Raw genomic sequence first — 21,588 nt, 5'->3', positions numbered from 1 at the left:
TGTCCCCAACTTGTCGTTTTTTGACGTGTTCCCATTAAATCAGGGGTCCCCAAGCCGCCACCCAGTACCCTCTGCAGTCCAAGCGCAGCAGACAGGAAAAAATGCTTTCACTCACTTCGATTCCTCCCGCTTTTTTTCTTTTGGGATTCAGAAGGAAGTTTTATTTTGAAAAAACACCTGATCCTGTTCACCACATCCGGCTGTCTCGCCGCGTCGCGTGACATAAAGAGGCTGCTCGCTCAGAGCGCTAGCTTAGTTAAAAGCCCAAAGCTAAAAGTTAAGAAAAGCCAAACAGAACGACGTGTTTGGAATGTTTTTTGGGGAGAAAAGAGTCGGTGAGGAAACTGAAGAAGAGTCTTCAGCTTCAAAGAAACATTAAGCTGCTGTTTACAGACTAAACCAGGAGTCTTCCTCCACGTATGGATTTATGGAGACAGTTGTTTCCACGAACCAAGTCGCTCTGCATGATATGTGACAGACTCTCAATGGTTTACATAATCTCACAATAATAATAATTATTATTTTGTTTTATTTTGCTTTATTTATCCGTCACATCTTAAAAGTTGGACGCGGCTGAAGTCAGCGTCTGGTTTTTAGCCTCCACTTTGACACAAAGTGAAAGTCTTCATCACAAAGTCTAAGTTTAAACCACAAATGAAGATTCAATCAAAGAAACTTTCCAACCTGCTGAAGATGATTATGAACTGAGGAAACTGGTTAAGGGACCTTTATTGTTCAAATGGACATTTTTCCAGGGAGGTGTTTGATTTGTGGAAGAAGCCAATGAGAGCTGTGGATCCTCCTATATCTAGTTTTCTTGGTGATGTCGGCAGTATCCTGCAGTGTTCTTGTGTGCGTGTGTGTGTGTGTCAGTGACGTGCGGTCAGATGAGGCCAGTGAGGCTCCTGTCATTGTGATAAAATAGAGAAACGTACATTAAGTAAATATGATTTTCCACTGATTTGTGTTAAAGATACATTTTTAGTTGACTCGACACGTTTTCCACAGTTTCTGAGGTTCAAATCGCTGAATTTGATTGTTGTATGGTCACATACGGAGCAGAAACTCTGGGTGAGGCTCTGGAGCTTGACCTCATGTCTGACTGCAGGACTCTGTTTAAACATTACCGTCAGAGCGCTGCTGTAAGGGTGGAGTAAAGGCTGCTGATGAGGCAATCCTCACCAGCAGGGGGCAGACGTGAGCTGACAGCTGCTTTGTAGCTACACTGGTGCCGTAGAAACAGACTAAGGAGGTCTTTCTCCAGTAACCCTTGGGTTAACTCATTTAACTAAAGGAAAAGAAGGAAGACTTTCCAACAGATCATAGAGCTTTTTGTGGAGAAGGATGGACACATGGACTCAAAAACTAAGGCCAAACATGGTTTTCCATGTTTGTTTGTTTTTAAATAACATGGGAGTAAATGGAAAAAAAATATAAGTATTTGAAAACTACATTTTAGGCCTAAAATAATTATTTTTATGATCATTTTCCATTGGCAATGGGTCCTCCACCTTGTGCACGACTTAACTGCAGCCGGACACCCAGGTATGGCCAGCACACAAGCATTAACTGCAAACTCTTTCTGTGGCCCATGCTGCAGGCTGAAATAGCCCAGTACATGACCCAGTGTGCAGCCTGCCAAATGGCTAAGTCTTCTTGACATTTCCCGCCTGGTCTCCTGCATACCACGATGTCCCTGGTTGCACACTGCAGTGGACTTCATCACAGATCTACCCCAGTCAAGGCGTAAACAACCATCTTCTCAGTTATTGATCATTTTTCTAAATCTTGCCAGTTGATCCCTATGCCTAAGCTGCACACAGCTCTAGAAACAGCAGAACGACTCATCGACCACATGCTTCTGCATTAGGGTCTCCCGTAGGACATCGTGTCGGACCGTGGTTTCCAGTTCACCTCACATGTGTGGCGCGAGATGTGCAGGGGGCTGGGCATCAACGTGAGTCTCACATCCGGCTACCACCCTCAGTATCCCATTTGCTCAATCAACCACAGCATAGTTAAGCTCTGCACTGAGCCTCACTCAGTGTGAAGTATTGTTTGTGCCACTTTGCCTTCATCACTGAGCGTTACATCTGGACCTGATCTTCTGTTTCCTGACCACGACGCTGTTTGCCTGCCGCCTGCCACGACTCTCACCTGGATCCTCACCATCCTGTCTCTTCTCTGATGCTCTCATGCCTGTTATTGACTCCTGCCTGCCTGACTCTGATTTAGCTTTGTGGACTTTTAGCTGAGCTAATAAAGCTGCTGCATTTGGATCCAACCATCTGCTTGTTCTTGTGACAGTGCCACCAATCCTCAGCAATACTTAAAAATATTTTTCAATGAATATTTAGTGTTCCGGACCTTAACTTCAAGAATTTTTTTCTACCTGGACCTCTTTAAATTTTAGGTATAGACTTCTGCTTTACATACTTTTGTTAACATAAGACAGGAAAATGTAGAAAAATAAATACAAAGAGCGTCTATGAGTTTCCTCAGAGCATTGCTCGAAACCCTTGTGCTATCCCAGGCACTTTAACGTTGGGAGTGGGGTCATCTAGACCCACTAGACAGTGCTCTGAACCTTTTTTCTTCCATGATTTGTGATCTTCACTGGTGTCCATGGATTACATGAAATCTTTCCACCTTTATCCACCTTTGTCATGGTAGGGAGAACACGTCAATGGAAGGGGGGGGGGGGGTCATCTAAGATAGAACAAGGGTTAATGGTTATAGGTAAGCACCAGTGTTTGACAGCAGAGCCACCATGTGTGTGAATCTGTGTGAATGTGTGTGAATGGGTCTGGAACTGTAAAGTGCTTTAGGCCTTAGGAAGATAGAAAAGTATTATACACTGTGAGTAAACAGCCCTTATTGCAGTGCTGAAATGAATGTATTGATATATTTAAAAACCAAACCTGGTTTGTTTTTAAATATACCAAACCAAACCTATAAATCCAGGTTTGGTTTTGTGAAGTAAGTTTTCACCCCAAACGTATTTGGTGTAATGTCTGCAGAGAGGACAGTGAGGACCCTGGACATTCTGTCTGGTTTTTTATTTTTCTGTCTTGTTTGAATTTTCATTTGGCATTTTTTAAATATTCACTTTGTTTTTTTGTTTTTGTTGAGTAGTCATGAAGAAAACCCTCAAATGTCCAAACAGACACTTCAGTGTGATTCGGTTCCTTTGAGTAGTTGATGATGTCTCTACATTTCTCTACACTTTTGGGTTTCTTCTGAGTTTGGTTTTTATTCCTTGTGTTTTGGGAGGAGTTTGGCACCAGTTCTGGTACCTCTTTACCACCCCCCCCTCAGTTTAGCAGCGGTCACGGTGAAAAAAACAGTAGACAACACATTTCAGACGAGATGCAAACAATGTCTCCTCCATTAGGAAAATACAAGCTACAATACAATTTTTCCACAGAACGCTGATCTAAAACGGAGCTGCTTTTTTCTGACTTTTTTCCGTGTTAGTCTCAGCTTGATGTTGTTTCAAGTAGCTGAAGGTGAAAAAGCTGAGCAGTGAGCACAGCCTGAGCAGGAGGTGTTACTATCACATCATCTCCACACACTGATCTGAAGCTTGATCTCAATCCGTTTGGTCTCATGTCAACAGCCTGACACAGCCTGACACCACAGATAAGCAAAGGAGATGCTCCAAGTTTATCCAGCCCATCATTCATCATCGCCATCATTAACAGCTTCCCTAAAGAGCCAATTCACACCCTGACAGCGCTGCAAATGCAACTTTCCTTAACTTTCAACATCTATTGAAGGGAATAGAGTGGGGTGGGGGGTGTCATCAAATTCTCCACAATTTGTTTTTGAGCTTGTCAGAATTCATGTGACTGAAAAACTGCTGTTTCTCACAGGCAGCATGCAAGTCTCTGGCCTTGACACCCCCCCACAGAGTTTCCTGACGGCTCGCTTTCTTCCAGAGTTTTCAGGGATTCTGCTGTTTCTTCAACCCATGTCAAGGTGGAGAGCCTCTGAGCTCAGGGACGGATCAAAGAATAGACCGCCATAAATCATCCCGTCAAGCTGACAGACGCTGAAAACCGCAGCTTCATCAGCATCAAAGTGGGAAGAGTGTTCTTTAAAACAAGAACACAGCAGGACGCTCGAAGATGCCGGGACGGTCCCTCCTCATCCTCACAGAGAGCTCAGTGATGATGATGATGATGATGTGGACGGTCCCTCCTCATCCTCACACAGAGCTCAGTGATGATGATGATGTGGACGGTCCCTCCTCATCCTCACACAGAGCTCAGTGATGATGATGATGATGATGTCGACGGTCCCTCCTCATCCTCACAGAGAGCTCAGTGATGATGATGATGATGATGTGGACGGTCCCTCCTCATCCTCACACAGAGGTCAGTGATGATGATGATGATGATGTGGACGGTCCCTCCTCATCCTCACACAGAGGTCAGTGATGATGATGATGATGATGTGGACGGTCCCTCCTCATCCTCACACAGAGGTCAGTGATGATGATGATGATGATGTGGACGGTCCCTCCTCATCCTCACAGAGAGCTCAGTGATGATGATGATGATGATGTGGACGGTCCTTCCTCATCCTCACACAGAGCTCAGTGATGATGATGATGATGATGTGGACGGTCCCTCCTCATCCTCACACAGAGGTCAGTGATGATGATGATGATGATGTGGACGGTCCCTCCTCATCCTCACACAGAGGTCAGTGATGATGATGATGATGATGTGGACGGTCCCTCCTCATCCTCACAGAGAGCTCAGTGATGATGATGATGATGATGTGGACGGTCCCTCCTCATCCTCACACAGAGCTCAGTGATGATGATGATGATGATGTGGACGGTCCTTCCTCATCCTCACACAGAGCTCAGTGATGATGATGATGATGTGGACGGTCCTTCCTCATCCTCACACAGAGCTCAGTGATGATGATGATGTGGACGGTCCCTCCTCATCCTCACACAGAGCTCAGTGATGATGATGTGGACGGTCCTTCCTCATCCTCACAGACAGCTCAGTGATGATGATGATGATGTGGACGGTCATTCCTCATCCTCACACAGAGCTCAGTGATGATGATGATGTGGACGGTCCCTCCTCATCCTCACAGACAGCTCAGTGATGATGATGATGATGTGGACGGTCATTCCTCATCCTCACACAGAGCTCAGTGATGATGATGTGGACGGTCCTTCCTCATCCTCACACAGAGCTCAGTGATGATGATGATGTGGACGGTCCCTCCTCATCCTCACACAGAGCTCAGTGATGATGATGATGTGGACGGTCCTTCCTCATCCTCACACAGAGCTCAGTGATGATGATGATGATGTGGACGGTCCCTCCTCATCCTCACACAGAGCTCAGTGATGATGATGTGGACGGTCCTTCCTCATCCTCACACAGAGCTCAGTGATGATGATGATGATGTGGACGGTCCTTCCTCATCCTCACACAGAGCTCAGTGATGATGATGATGTGGACGGTCCTTCCTCATCCTCACACAGAGCTCAGTGATGATGATGATGTGGACGGTCCCTCCTCATCCTCACACAGAGCTCAGTGATGATGATGATGTGGACGGTCCCTCCTCATCCTCACAGACAGCTCAGTGATGATGATGATGTGGACGGTCCCTCCTCATCCTCACAGACAGCTCAGTGATGATGATGATGTGGACGGTCCCTCCTCATCCTCACACAGAGCTCCTGCAGTAACATGTCCAGCATGGAGGAGTCTCCGCTCACATTCACACAACCCCCAGTCCAGTTTTCGGAAACTCTTTCCACTTCCGACAATAACCGCCTGCTCCATGAAGACGCACTCGGCAGCAGCACCCCCCACCCCCCTCCATTCGGCCGCTGCTTGGATGTGATGAGAAGTGACAGCTACAGGACTGTCTGGACTACATGCCAAACAGCAGGCGGAGCCGCTGATCAGATCTCCAACAACAGACTATTAACGCCCTGAAAATTGTTCCAAGTGGGTTAAAGCAGCCTTGTCTGTTTTAATCTCTCTGATGTCTCTATTTGCTGTAGGCTGGTAAAACAGCTCAGTTAGTCTGATATCAGAGGTGCATCTGCCCCCCACACCTCCACCAGCACTCCCTCTGCAGCTTCTAGACTGTTTTAGCGTGGTATATCTTATTGAGACTTGGAAAACAAAAACGCTCATCATATTCAATGGTTTATTTATATTTTTCTCTATAATCTGATCCTTTTTCTTGCCTCATTACCTGAATGTTTGCTGTTCCTTCTCCTGACGGGTTCGGCAAACATATGAATCTAGAATGTAGATGTTTGCTCTGTTTTCCAACCGACACCCTCATTCCACCATGTTTTATCGATCCTCAAAAATTATGAATAAACTTGCACTTTCTGTGAAGAACATAGTACTCAGTTATAGATACTGAATTGTAAGCAGACTTCTCTAGAGAAATAAAGTGCCGGTACTCAGTGGTTCTGTTGGTCAGAATAAACATTCTTGCCCTTTTGGATTTGTATTCTTGCTAATCCTATTTTTTTTCCACAAGATTTTTCTTTAAAGCAAGTTATTCAAGTTATGGCTGGCAGGCAGGTTGCCTGGGTGTGCATGATGGCTGGCTGGCCATGGGTGGTCCTGGCCTGTGTCTGTAGGTGGGGGTGGGTGGGGGCGCAGGACTCCCGGGGAGTGGCGTGCGCTGGTGTAGATCTCGTGATGCCGGGCGCCTTCTCTTTTCCTTTTTGGTCTGGTCCAACAAGGACTTCACATATATTCAATTAATATAAATCAAGTTTAGTCTCAAATACAGAAGGAGTTTGTACAAATATACCCACTGTTTGTCAGAAGATCCATAAACCCCTATTGTTACAGTAACATCTGTCCAACACAAGAGGCCTTCAGCTCTCATCTGCTTACTCAGCTGTTGGACAAGTTAAAAAAAGTTATCAATGGGTCAATCAGATGTCTCCGTAACAGCATATGGCCCCCACTTTGAATGTTTGATTGACAGATTCTCCCGAGCCCGCTCTCAGTGGAAGGGGTGTGGACTTCCAACAAGCTCACTGTTGGATGTGAATAATTTCTTCTCATTCTAACTGTTGTTTTTCAGACTGCTTTTTGAACTCTGTTGACCTGCACATTGACGGCTGCTGTGTTGGGATTTTTTCTTCTCCATCTGGAGGAAGGAGACGTCTGAGAAAGAGGAGGGAGTTTGTGATACAAACTGATAAGCAGGAACAGTGAACCAACCCTCCCATGTCTGCAGCAAGAAGTTTAAATGGAAATTGTTAACTTTCATCGCTTAGACTCATTGTTCTTTTTGTAACCGGGGCAACCATTTGTAAATAAAATAGGAGGTGGGACAGGGACAGGCATCGGCAGAGCTGTTGGAGACCGAGGCCTTGGACGGTTGTCTGTTTCGGCTCTCCTTGCGAGAAACCGTCCTGGGCTCTGGTGTCAGAAATAACTTTGACACTTACTCATGATTGGTGACAGTAGTTGCCATAGAAACGTAACTCAGACCAATCGCTGTTGTCTGGCTCAACATCCGGCCTCCTTATTGAAGGAAAAATAGTGACTGTCCTCAGATACAGTTAACAGTTCAGCTTTAGAAAGGTCATGCCCCGCATTCCATGCTTTACAACAGAACAGAAAACTCCATGAAAGTTACTGACTGTTTACACATTAACCCTTGTGCTATCCTAGGCACTTTACCACTGGGAGTTGGGTCATCTAGACCCACAAGACAGTGCGCTGAACCTTTTTTCTTCAAGGATTTGTGATCTTCACTGGTGTCCATGGATTACATGAAATCCTTCCACCTTTATCCACCTTTGTCATGGTAGGGAGAACATGTCAATGTAAGGGGGGGGGGGGGTCATCTAAGATAGCACAAGGGTTAGAACATCTGATCTGTGTGTTGACAGAGTCTGGCGATACGACACGAATCTCGAGATTGTACCGAAACACTTTTTTTTATATGACTTAGAAAAAAACTCTACCTGAACGTTCCTACGCTTTTCATTGTAACAAAATGATAACATTTGGTGTATTTAATGATCAGAATGTTGAGCACTGCAGCTGTATCTCATACAACGTTTGCTTTTACCCAAACAAATTCATAGTGCTTTAATTTTGTTAATTTAAAATACATTCAAATGCATATGTTCATAGAGTTTTGATTAACGTATTCTTTTACCAATCTGGAAATGAATTATAATTATACAGTTACTTAGTAACTTAAAATAAAATTGGGTTCTAATTTTAATCCCAACAAGAAGAAAAAGAAATTATCCTCAAGAATAAAATGTAGTTCAACTATTAGCAAAATGTTGACACAATATAGATTAAAACGGTCATCAGTTATGAGATAAAAACGACACATATATGTCAATGAACAACCTTTTGTTCCAGAGAGGGTAAATTCTAATCTGTAATGTTTAATCTGTGTGAGTAAAATCTTTGCAATGGATTGAAAACTTTTTTTATGTAACTTTAACTCTGTTAGGAGAGTAAATGTCTCTTCTTAGACTGGGACCAAATGCTGCCTTTTTCAGAGAAACGTTTGATTCATTTTGAGTCAAACTGATCAACACAGCCGTCACAGCAGACCTTCTGTTTTCAAACCTGTTTTTTTAAGTTAGAGTCAGAGATTTTCAAATGTTATTCAACAGACGACAGAGAGAACAAGAAGAGTAAAGAAATAACTAAACTAACAGAAAAGTCCAGGAGCCAGCAGCACCTTCTCAGGGACAGGGGGCACAGAGGGGGGAACCAAACAGTGGACACCGTCAAACTGAAAGCCATCTACTCCAAATGCATTGACTGCACATGAACCCACAAATAACTGTGAGTCATTGAGAAGTGGAGGGACTTAGGGGAAGACGTGAACCTGAAAACAAATCAGAACTCAGACAGGAGGAAACAATGACTTCAGGCAAACCCTGAACCTATCAGAGCACCAAGAATGAGCTCTGCTGCATCTCACTGGTTCAGCTGAAGGAAGTGAGCTTCCTCAGAAAATGAAACTGATAAAAGAAACGTAGCAGCCCATCGTTCAAGTGCTCACACATCTTCTCTACATCATGGATGAAGATCCACTGCTCAGCAGTAGACCTGACATGATCGTGCAGAAAAGACTTGAGCTGTTATTCCTCAGCTAACAAGGAAGCAGAAGGTCATTGATTTAGATCAGAAACACGTTTCTGCTGTGTGCTTTGGCTTTGTGAAGAACAAACTGTGGTGTCTGGCTGGACCATGATGCACTGCTGCTCTGAGTCCCTCCCCAGCAGGATGGTGTTATCACTGGAGGGTCACTGATGCAGAAGGAGAGCGTTGGTCACACGGACCAGTGCAGGTTTCCAGCTCATGTGGGCTGGATTGAGAAGAGGAAGAAGGCCCTCTCAAAGCCAAATGGCTCTCCTCACAAAAATCAATTGTGACATTCTCCTGACAGTTTGCACCACAATTAATTAGCAAAGAGACACAACAGAGAAAAGCAGAGCATTCGGAGGACAGGCAGGCAGACTGGACTTGGCTGAAGGATGAGAAGACGACAGTCTGTTAAGTGGAGAAAGATGAGAAAGGCAAAGTGATGAAGAATTCTCTGTGGGGGCTCATTGCTGCTTCTCATTAATTTAGCAGCTCAGCTTTATGTTTCACAGTCAGTCCCAGTAGGACTTGACAGCAGCTCCTCAATGTTCCATCAACCCAAGAGTCAAATGAATGCGCTGTTGAAAGAAGCCTGGAGGAGGGGGAGGAGGAAGAGGAAGAGGAGGTGAACTGTGTGAATGTCAGGTGGAGTCTTTCAAAAGCTGCTGACCGATCAGCTGACTCAAGCAACAGAAGCCTTTATGTTTAGTATTGAAGGTTCTTTTATTTTTGAAAAATAGTTAGAATTTTGTCCATTTGCCAGCATGGTGGTCGTCTTTGACCTCACACTACCAGACAATGTGTAAAACAGACCACTGTGAAATCCAGTTTTACAGGCTATAGACCTCAAAGGTTTTAGTCCACTCAGAGAATGTTATGGGATCGCGGTGATTTGGGGAAGACTTCTACGGCCTGCTCCTGTTTGGATCTCATTTGGACTCCCTACTGATTTGTTGCTTTGGTTCTGTCTCCATTCAAAATAGAAAACATGAGTGCAGCAGTAAAAGAACCAGACAAGCAGAAAAAAACATGACACAAAGTCAGCCTCTAAGAAAGAGTTTGAAACCAGCTTCTTTCTTGATTGTCCAGTAAACATCAAACTCCACATCAGAACAGCATCTCTGCATGCGTATTTGCATGTCAGATCAATGATCTGTTGGGTGCAAAGTCTTGTCAAATAAAGGCCGTACAGCTGTTTCAGCAAAAAGCAGTGCTTCAGTTCACCACCGTGATCCAATGCTCTGCTCAAAGCGTTAAGAAGTATCGTTCGTTTAAAGTCGTGTGTCGTTTTAATGACTGAAAACTGTTCTTCTTGTTCAGTGGACGAAACAAAGTCTGACTTTTGGCCCTTATCTTCCTGTGTCATTTCCCAGACGGCAGCAGTGTGAACCGGAGGTGACCAGGATGACTCAACTCCCCCTCCACCATGTTCCTGACTCTGGAGAAGCACCAAGAGGTGAAAATGTCCTGGAGGCTGTGATCTTCTCTGCTGCCCTTTAACCCTCTGCAGTGTTTTGCTCTCAGCATCAGAGCTGCTGTGGCACAGCGTCACACCACAGACTTCAGCCGACACCAGCAGCTGCCGTCCGTGTCTTTGTTACAACACAGTACAGAAAAGAGCAGGCACTGTTTGCCAGAGAAGTCCTCTGGAGTGTGGGTTCTGAAGAACCTCTACATGGATTTCATCAGTGAATTGGCAGTATACAACAAACGCAGTGTATCTAATCCAGATTGTGTTGTGTCCCAGACATAGGAGCCCATAAACTGGTAACAGACTAAAGTTTTGGTCAGAACTGACCTTACAGGTGGATCCAGGCTGTCTGCAATCATTGATCGCTCTGTGAGCCCGTAGGGCAAAAATGTTTCAACATTATTTTTCTACTACTCTTTTGGACGAGACAATGTGACTTTTGGAACAAATGAGGACCATTGATCAAAATAGGAATGCATCATAGTACCGCTGAAAAAGGTTCCAGCTAAAAAGAACAGAAACGACTGGTGGTTAATAAGATCGTTTATTGAGTGTTTTGTTTTCAAACAGCACAGCATAAATGGATTACTGGTATCATCCATGTGGGTAAAACCTTTAAAACTGAAAGAATATTTGAATCAACAAATAGTGAAAGATAAATACAAATCCTTCAGAACATGAACACCATGATCTGATCATAAAATACTTTATTCAAAATAAGAAATATCCTCTCTAAAACAAACCTTTAGTTCATAAAAAAACAATCTTGATAAACAAATAAAAGACATTTTCAAAAATGTGTCATTTGTGGTGAAGAAGGAACACACCAAGCTAAGGGTCAGTTAGCATCCTTCATCCTCTGTGAGACCCAAAAAGCTGAGCTGCCTGACTGAAACCATAGGGCCACAAAAAAACCTGCATAAATAGATTCAATAGAGTCAAATCAGCAAAGCAAGGTTCCTTCAAAGGGCATCATCTTTATTTGAAATCCAACCATACATCTATTAACCAAGTGATTTAACAGGACAGCTTTATGCAAAAGGATCACAATTCGTTTGGATCGTTCTATGTGAAACTTGTCAAAGAGGAGCCTGTGGTTCAGTCAAAGGTGTTTCAAAGCATTCCTCCATCCTGAGCCTTCTGTCTGCGTTTTTGTTAGGAAACTAAATCCCTACTATGTAACGGCGTCGTTTGCTGGAAACCCTCTGTGTGCTGCGCTGCTGCGCCCCCTGGAGGGCATTTTGATGCAGCAGAGATCAGACACTGCTGAGACGGCACAAAGGTCTTCAAACCCTGCCAAGGTCTGGCTCCACAGCAGAGACGGTTTTTCAGAGAAATCTTTTACCGTTCTTCTGCGCGCAGGTCAGAGGTCATCATCTGCTTCTCCGCTTCACCATGTTCCTTGTGCTCACATTTTTAACCCTTGTGCTATCTTAGATGACCCCACCCTTCCATTGAGGTGTTCTCCCTACCATGACAAAGGTGGATAAAGGTGGAAAGATTTCATGTAATCCATGGACACCAGTGAAGATCACAAATCATTGAAGAAAAAAGGTTCAGAGCTCTGTCTAGTGGGTCTAGATGACCCAACTCCCAATATTAAAGTGCCTGGGATAGCACAAGGGTTATAACCACGGGAGTCCGAATAGTTTGGGATTTGTTTCAAGAATTTGTTGAGTTCTAGTTGTTCCTGGGACCATTTGGCGAGAGTTCACGTTTTACCACATACAGTAGCTTCAGAAGCTTAAATGTCAGGTTTTTACTCACTGATGATTATCAAGATACAAAGCAGCTTTTGTGTTATGCTAAATGGATGTAAATCTAATATGAATGACTCTTTAGCAGTATTTGGTCCAAAGTGGTTGGTCCAACAGCAGGTCTAAAGAAGGATCTGTTCCTGTTAAGGACAAACGTTTCTTTTCATCCTCACTTTTTTAGCTTCCAACTTGAACATGTTTTGATTTTCTGCCTGGTGACAGACTGGGAATCCGTCCAGACTGCACCCCCCCCTCTGCCCAAAGGCTCCATAGGGACGGGGTCCAGTGACCCCCACCGTAACCATGATCAGGACTAAAAACCCTACCATTAAACTGATCCAGTTATTTTACAAGGGTTTATCTTTCTTTTGTTTCCTGTATGTTTTAATTTTCATACTTAGGTATGGATTGATGATAAACACACATACCATGTCTGGTTTCTGTGTTTTGGTAAATGTTACTGAATGGAAAAGTTACAGAACAGATAGTCACAGCTTCATGCTTCCAGCAACAGGAATTTTAGGCTGTATTCAGGCTGAACACATTTGATCCGTTTAGAGGGAACCAGAGTTCGTTTCCCCCAATAATCCAGAACAAATTTTCACCCTAGCGGACCCTGTCCAGGACCAGGAACCGCTCTCTGACCCGTCTTTGGAGGTGGTCTTGGTTCGTTTCCGATCGGACTGAGCTTTGGTTCCCTCTGAGATTCCTCAGTCTGAATAAAATCCGTCCTCGGAGCGGAACAACTGAACCAAAATGGCCACCGTAGCCGGTCGTCATGTTATGTAAACAACGCAGGAAAGAACCCGCGGACAAATGTAAAGCAGCAATTGTCGTGTTATCATAGAAGAAAACATGGTCCAACTGTTTGTTTTATAGAACGTTTATTCTAACACCTGAAAACCCTTCTTACATGCTTCTGATGCGGCATGCGCACAGCAATTTGAAACGTAAAACACATTGCTTCTCACTGTTTACTTGACAATCGATTTGTCATGAACACTTATCAGTGAACCCTCCCAGCTGTCTTCTTGTCAGTAACTGCCCTGCCGCACGTCGCATGCCTCTACCGGACCAAGGGAGCAAGTGAAACGCGTTGAGCCTGATGCTGATACAGATGTTTTAAAATTGGTCTGTGAAATATAAAGTTTGAAAACAGTGACCTATCCTGACGGCCACTGCAAAGAGCAGGACTTCCATCATTTCTGCCTCAAGGTGCTTTGCCCCGACTTCGTAATTCCTGACCAATGACTGAAGAGATTTTTAGTCACATGGTTTGTTTACAAGCTTTGGTTCAAACCAGGAAAGGCAATCTGAGTACAGACCAAATGCAAGGTCCAGGACTGGGTCCACACCAAACGCTGTTCCCAGTCTGAATACACCCTTCATTTTTGGTGGTTTTGGGGAGAACATTTCTACCTCAGTTCAAACTCTGACAGGGTTCGTTACCTTTGAAGCATGAAGCTTTTTGACTCAAGTCATCAGTTTAGACACACAAAAAATCTATTCCAAAGTTCATATATTTGTACTTGATTAAGTATTTCTACATGTTTAGAAGTTCTGTTTGCACACACAGCAATGACCTCATATTTTTTATAGACTACTAGACTAAGACCTAATCCTAAAACTGGTAATAACACATATAAAGTTCCTTTGAATATGCTCTGCAGAGCAGCCAGGGAGATTTTGGACCAGAGGACAGCACCTCTGAGTCCTCTAGGAGGTGGATGGAATGAGGGGAATGGAGGAACAGGATATTGCAAACACTACTGCTTATTTTTCTGGGATTGTTGCTTTAGTTGTATTCTTGTTACAGAACTACACAACTGAGCTCCTGAGAATGGTTGTTCTGTCACAGGTTTTTGTCGAATCCACATGAAAGATGATGGTTCATACAGCTGTAGACAGGACTGGAACACCTGAATTCAAGTCTTTGGAAGAGTGAATGAATACCTTTTACAGTTCAATGTATTAAAAGTAAGCAGCATACAGAGTAAACTCTGTGTGAGGACAAAATGGCGACTCATGGAAATGCCATCAGTGGAGATATGTCTCATTTGTGTTAAAGTTCCTACCACCCATGAAGTATTGGGATGGGTTATTCTCCGGTTATATCCAAGGTAAATGTCTACATATAACTGCGGCTCATCTGTAGCTGAAATAGGAGATGATATAACTGTGAGATGCAGACATTTATGCTGCTTTTCCAGAGCTGTAATTACTCCTGTAGGTGTCCTTTATCAATGTTTGTACAGTTGTCCACTTATGTCGCATAGTGGTCAGTCTCTGACATGATGTCAAAAAAATTATTGGGTTGAAAACAAAGCAGGAAATTGCTGTCACCAACTCGGTGTGTCTTAAAGGAGCCTGGGAACTATTAGAGACTCCACCGAGAAAGTGGGCGTGTTTGTTAGCCTGGGGGCGGGGCTGGGAGGGCAGGCTCTTCCTGGAAGGGGCAGTTCTCACTGGTCTACGTCACAATATGAGGACCTGCTTGTTTTTGTGGGTTGGGAGGGGCTGGTGCTCAGAGGGCAGGTTTTAGAGGAATACTCTGAAAAATGGGAATGGATCCAAATACCAGTTTGAGGTTGTCTTTGGCGAGGAATGAACATTATAAAACACTTAAAAGCTCAAAAAATTGATTTTGCATGAATAATAAAAAAAAGAACATTATCAAGAACATGTTAAAAAAAATTATCAGAGCAAGAATGGTTATTCTGACTTTGCACAGACAAAAGGTGTTTATTTATTTTGGCTTCTTAGAGCCAGCGGGTACTTCCTGTTTGGAACGCCAGGGGGCGAGGCGTCACTAAATCCAATTCTCATGTACAGTCACAGAGTAATGACTGTTTCTGCTAACATACTTTAGTGTTTCTTTCATGCAATACTTTTCATCTCATCCCATTTAGTCAAAATGGATCTTTTTCATGCAGCTTGAAGTTTTGCATCTAACTTTACATCCCATTTGTGAGAAAAAGGCAATAAAAGAAATTAAAAAAGAGAAAATCCCAAATGTTTGCTTCGTTACAATCAGTTTGTGTGTGTGTGTGTGTGTGTGTGTGTGTGTGGGTGTGTGTGTTTGTGTGTGTGTGTAAAGGGATTGACATACCTAAATGAAGGCTATTGTTACATACATACAATGCAGGAGAAAATAACATTGACATAGTTTCAAACTTGAGAAACTTCCTTTTTATTTTCTTGATCACAAACACTTTTTTACTGAATCAGAACCGCATTGCAAGTACAGAGAGGCCCAGCGTTTACTGGGTTCTGTGCTCTCTGTTTTGAGTCACAGCCCAATTCACTATTTCCTCTACCACTCCCGTGGTCTGACCTCCGGCAGGGCTTCAAATGGCATCCCATCCACTCATGTACGGCACTTTGGGGTCCTCCTCAAACCACCCACTCATGTGATCAGGGCTTTTCATTCTCATCACAGTCAAGAATCTCATTATCTTTACTTTGCAATTCATGCGGCTGGATTATTGTATGTAAGCTTAAATTATTTTCAGAAATCACATGATTGTGAGAGTAAGCCCCAAAAACGACAAAAGGATTTCATTTTGGAAATAAACCTGAAAGTCTAGAAAAGGTTTCTGTGGAGGAAAGTGTTTCCACTCTGCTGGGTCTCTGCTCCTCCATCTCTGACTCTGAATTCTGAATACACTTCTGAACTTTTGGTTTGCTTAGACACTTGTAGGATTGGTATTTAAGTAATCTATTCAAAAACCGGAAATAACATTTATGAGAAATAGTAGCTGTTTGAAAAAAGGCAATGGATGAACCAAACCTGTTCCAGAATTGATAGGAATTGGGGAGTTTGGCATGTTAGTCATATAATATGGAGCTCAGTGGTTCAGCCATCGCCCTCTACATTACACTTAAAGTGTACAGCACATCCATGGGATAAAGAAGCACAGAGAGAAATTACTGGACCTTCTCAAGAGCATCAGATTTTTTCTGTCTGAACATCGGACACAGACAAAAGCAGAGGATGTGTGCAGAAGTCCTTCACCTGCATTACTACATGGTTGTTGATGAGCCACAATTTTACTGACAGCACTGTCTTATTGGTACAGTTCTAGTGACACAGTAGATAAATGATGCTGTGGGTTTAATATTATGAAATGATGAGTTTGTCTGCAGTCTTGTCTGTCGGAGCACAGGGCCAAACATCTAATCGGCGTAGATGATGAAGCCAGAGAAGGTGCTGTACTTGTTGTTGTTGCCTCCATGGGCTTTGCCTCCATCCAGCTTCACGTAGACCTCATCTCCTGGCTCCAAATGTAGCACAGCACTGTTACTGGCATAGTCGTAGTTCTGGTCTGCATCCTGAGCAATGGCACTGGCTCGCACCTGCAGGAGCACAGAACAGATCAGACTAAATCCAACTACAGGTCTTCAGGAAAACTCCAACTCTAGAAGAAAAGCAGCAATCTGCTGTGATGTCAGTGATGTCGAGAACAAAATGTTAAATGCTGTACAGACAGCCAGAAGAATATGATAGCACTGAAGTGGATTTTTCTTTCCTCTTCACTAGTTTTTCCAAAGTGCTCTTTGACTGCTGCGTGTCTCTGCTAAAGAATGTCTGAAACACTGGAAGACAAAAATACAAAACAAGAGGTGGTCACCGTCGGATGCAACTTTCAGCTACATATCACGATGTTTCTGTTTTTATGAGTATGACTTAGAAAAAACTCTACCTGAATTTCAATACGCCTTTCGTTATAAGAAAATGATACAGTTGTATTTCAGTTAACCCTTGTGCTATCCTATGGGGTCCAGATGACCCCCCCTTACATTGACGTGTTCTCCCTACCATGACAAAGGTGGATAAAGGTGGAAAGATTTCATGTAATCCATGGACACCATGTGAAGATCACAAATCATTGAAGAAAAAAGGTTCAGCGCACTGTTTAGTGGGTCTAAATGACCCAACTCCCAATGTTAAAGTGCCTAGGATAAGTTGCAGTAAGATGGAGGGGTACCGTACCAGAGGATGATCATGTGAATGTGAACACCGATGGATGCTTTTGTGCTTTTTAAAATAAATAAATCTGATCTCTAAACATCCTCTGTGTCTTTAATGCAATGTAATGAGACACACACAGACAGAAATGTGAAGGTATCTGCTGTAAATCTATGACCTGAACACCAGGATAAATGATCGGCTAGTTAGCATGTAGCCTGCTAGCCTTCGAACATAACAAATGTGGGTCACAGAGACACGGAAGTTACCGCTGAAAGCAGCTTTTGCGGCCGGATGGAGAGCATATCGTGTTTATGAATGACTTATGACGTAAATAATTATTGCGTTCGAATGGATTAATTATTGCGTTCGAACGAGTTAATCATTTCGAGGGAACGCAGTAGTATCTTGTGGTGACGGAATAGTATTTCGTGCGAACGAGATATTAATTTGTTGGAACAAGATATTAATCTGTGGGAACGAGATATATTTTAGTATTTAATGTGAGGACACGGGCTCCGTAATTTTCAGAGTGTTCCCCCGATGATGCTGCTTTTGGCCAAAAGCTAAAAACCTGTGTTGTTTTCTAGGACATAGTTTTCTGCTCAGAAATTCGCCTCTGAGTTGTGTGTGGGCCGTACAGTTCTGATCCAAGTTCCAGGAAAACAAAGACGTTCGTGGATCTATTTGTCTGCAGGTTGATAATCAGAAAGAGGCGGAGCCGGGAGACTTTGGCCCGCCCATTTCAGTTGCTACGTCACCAAATAGAGCTCCTGATTCACCACGATTTGAATGAAGAAATAATCAAAAATGGTGTTTTAATCTCAAACTCTTTTATATGTGTCCTCCATTATGAGAAAATGCTGCAAGAACATGTTAAAACACCAAAAACATCATTTTCATTGGAGTGGGTCTTGAAGACCTGATCAAATGGAGGTTTGCTAAGCTAAAAGTAGCCATGTTGCTAACTTCACAGCTGTAGACCCAAACTGCTGGAGGTCATTCTAGATTGACCTGGATTGACCTTCTCATGTTGTGTTTGAGCTGTCATTATGATCACTTACAAAAGGATTTTACTGTTTACAAAATCTTTTGATAAGTACACAATAAAGCAGAGGTGTGGAGTTGAGTCACATAACTTGGACTCAAGTCAGATTCCAGTCAAATTCATGACTCGACTTTCATGGGGATTCAGCATCTGACAAGAGACAGTTTTCTGTAATATGACGCTGCTAAAACACAGTGGATTCAAATGTTATTATATTTACGAAATACCGTTTTATTCAGGTCCTATGAATTCATCTTGTTTTATTTATTGGCCACATGTTAAAGTCCGGTCCGTGAAAGTTCTGACTTTAAACTGGTCTGTTTTTTTACGTTTAAATGACAGACGGAACAGCTGGTTAGCATAGCATCATTAACATTAGCTGCTAACGACAGCGGCGTCTCCAAATCAACCCTTGTAATCAGCTGTCTGTACGTGAAGCAGCTTCATCCTCCAGTCCTGACTGGATCCTGTTAAACGGCTTCAGTCTGGACTTTCTGTGGTTGTTTTTGGATCGGTTCATTCGTCAACAGCTTCTCAGGAAATACGTCAAAGTTGCGTCAGCTAAAAAGGTTAAGGTTGAACGAACTAAATGTTTACGTTGTAAGTTATTCAGTTCTTCTGAAAATGTTTGAAAGTTAGATTTTGTCTTTTGGTTTTGGCTCCAGAACCTCAAGAGGCTCGGTTCAAATCAAACAGGATGAATCTTTTGATATGGCTTTTTCTAAAGAGCATGTGTGTCAGTGTGGATGGATGCTTCACTGCAGCTGAACTGCTGTTTCCCTGCTTTCAATCCAAAACATGTCAGTCTGTGCATCTCCCTGAGACAACATAACACAAAAAACACTCTCTGTAAAAAGTCCCTCATTCAAGAAGCTGCCTGGTCCTGAAGTCGACTGGACCGTTTTCCCTGTGTTTTGTATTGATATGTCATTGATGTGGAGTGAGGTTTTGAGGAGCAAACAGTGCTGATAGTCAGTGAGGACGAAGGCTTTCTGCATGTTCTTCACCTCCTCATGTCTCTCTGCTCCACCTCCGTCTCTGATCTGGGAGTTTTGTTGCTCCATCACATTTTTAAGGAACTTCCTTCAATATTTAACAAATGTCACACATCCAACTTCCATAAAGTCCATGTTTCACACTGAGAGGTTTCACGGCAGCAGTAGTCATGTTGACAATGGCGTGATTCTGGCCGTGTGGCTGCTGAGGTGAGCGACCGGTCTGATCCGAGGATGAGCCCGGGTGAAGCAGCTCCGGCATGAGCCCGGTCCACTGAGCTCACACACACACACACACACACACACACACACACACACACACACACACACACACACACACACACACACACACACACAGACCCTGAGGATGGAGGCTCACAGAGTTTCTGGACCAGATGAACCCGTTTTCAGAGCACATCCACGGCTGGATGGGGCTGATGGTTCCAACACACTCACTGTTTTCACTGGTCAAAGCCATGCAAATGGAGAGTGAAGCCAATGTGGAAACCACATGAGGCACAGATGAAGGTGAGGAGGAAAGCTCAGGAACTGCTGAGCACTTCTTCCCCAAATAGTCATGAGGGTTGGGTGTGCAGCCTTCCTTCTCCAGTGTCCTCTGATCATGTGACTGCAGACATTGGAGGTCGGAAAAGCCTTTCTGGATCTTTCATGTGTGAGGAAACTAAAAGCTGCACAGTACCGACCAATCCCCTCTCTCCACCTGTGGCTCTCATAAACCGGGAGCCCGCTGCGTCCTTGGCCGCACTGTCAAAGAAAGATGCGTGCTGCACTTTACCTGGTTGTTCTTGCACAGGTCGGCCCACATGCTGGTTCCGTCTCCTCCGCGCATCAGAACGTGGTAGGTGAAGAAGTAGATCCCGGGGATGGAGCACGTGAACCGTCCGGAGGCGGGGTCGTAGTGGTTTCCCAGGTTGGTCACCACGTCGTCAAACTTCAGCACCTCGTAGCCCTCGTGCTGCTTCTTCAGGCCCGCGTAAAAGGCGATCCGGGGCACCGTGCTGTACGTGGCCGCGCTGACGGCGCCGGCAGCCCCGCCGGGACCCGGAGGTCCCGCCGAACCGGGCCTGCCCGCTTCGCCCCTCTCCCCAGGGGGTCCAGCTGGACCGGGTGGCCCTGGCTCCCCCGGGGCTCCCCTTGGCCCCACTCTACCCGGACGGCCCGGTTCGCCTTTGGGACCTTGGATGAAAGTGGGAAAAGGGCGCACGAGGCTGCTGTCTGGGACTGTCCCCCCCGCGGGGGTGCTGCTTGGGGATCTGGTTCCGTATGGATCGCACACCATCCTGCAGGTGCCCAGCATCTCGTAGTGCGCAGATGCCCTCGCTGAGCTGACCAGAACCGGGATCAAGATGACTAGAAGTAGAACCATTACAACCCCCAGGACCCCCGCCGCCAGGAGCCGCTTCCTGCCGCCCAGCCGCGGCAGCGCAGGGCGCTCCTGCTGCCGGCTTTTGGGCGCAATGGTGCTGGCTGGTTGGGGTCCGCGTGGGGGTGAGCGCAGTGCGGTGCCCTCCCGGTGCGCGCGGCGGTCGGTGGCTCCCGCGGGCGCAGCTCCGTCACACACAGCGCTTCGTTGGTGTGTGGGGGTCTAAAGTTCTGCTGCTCTCGTCATGATGGGTCCAGACTCGCGGCGCCGGCAGCTCTTCACCTGCAGCCCGGAGCGTGGAGTGCTGCTGCGCCGCGCGTGGGTCCTGATGAGACGCAGCGAGGACCCGGGGATGAGGGCGCGCGGGGGGAGAGGGAGGGGCAGAAAGTTTGCGTGCGAGGGCGCGCGCGCGAGTGTGTGTGTGTGAGTGAGCGAGGGTTATAAAAGAGAGAGCTGGAAGTCACTCTATCAATAAACGAATAACTAAACACTTATTAATGTGTTTATTGTGATCCAAAAACAGAAGAGGAGCAGAAGTGGATTCTTCCTCTCAACCCAAACTCACGTGTCTGCCAGCTTCCCTTACAAACATGTATGTAGGTAAAGGTCAGGAGGGCAGCTCATTTTCTCTCAAATGAAGACGTTTTTCCATCACAAAGACTCGATGAGCAGCGCTGACTGAAGCTTTATGGTTGAAGTCTGGATGTAGACTTTGTTCTGTCTCCATTTTCACCCCAATGATTCAGCTTTGACATTTTAAAAAAAGTATTTATTTCCAGTGAAGTTATTATTTTCTGACTACTGCTCCATGTTTAACAGATTCA

General features: G+C 44.6%; 1 protein-coding gene across 1 annotated transcript; it reads right to left on the bottom strand.

Moving 5' to 3' along the window:
• Positions 1–15,542: 15,542 nt before the first annotated feature.
• On the bottom strand, positions 15,543–21,118 carry c1ql3 (complement C1q like 3). Its single transcript, XM_011473585.3, has 2 exons — positions 20,177–21,118; positions 15,543–16,724 (listed from the first exon to the last, which is right to left on the bottom strand). The coding sequence occupies exons 1-2, from the start codon at positions 20,765–20,767 to the stop codon at positions 16,545–16,547; spliced, it is 771 nt and encodes a 256-aa protein (XP_011471887.2). The 5' UTR covers positions 20,768–21,118; the 3' UTR covers positions 15,543–16,544.
• Between the last annotated feature and the right edge of the window lie 470 nt (positions 21,119–21,588).

This window comes from Oryzias latipes, chromosome 20, assembly GCF_002234675.1.
Source record: "Oryzias latipes chromosome 20, ASM223467v1".
NCBI lineage: Eukaryota > Metazoa > Chordata > Actinopteri > Beloniformes > Adrianichthyidae > Oryzias > Oryzias latipes.
Note: the sequence above shows the minus strand (reverse complement) of the source record. Positions and strands in the feature narration are given on the sequence as shown.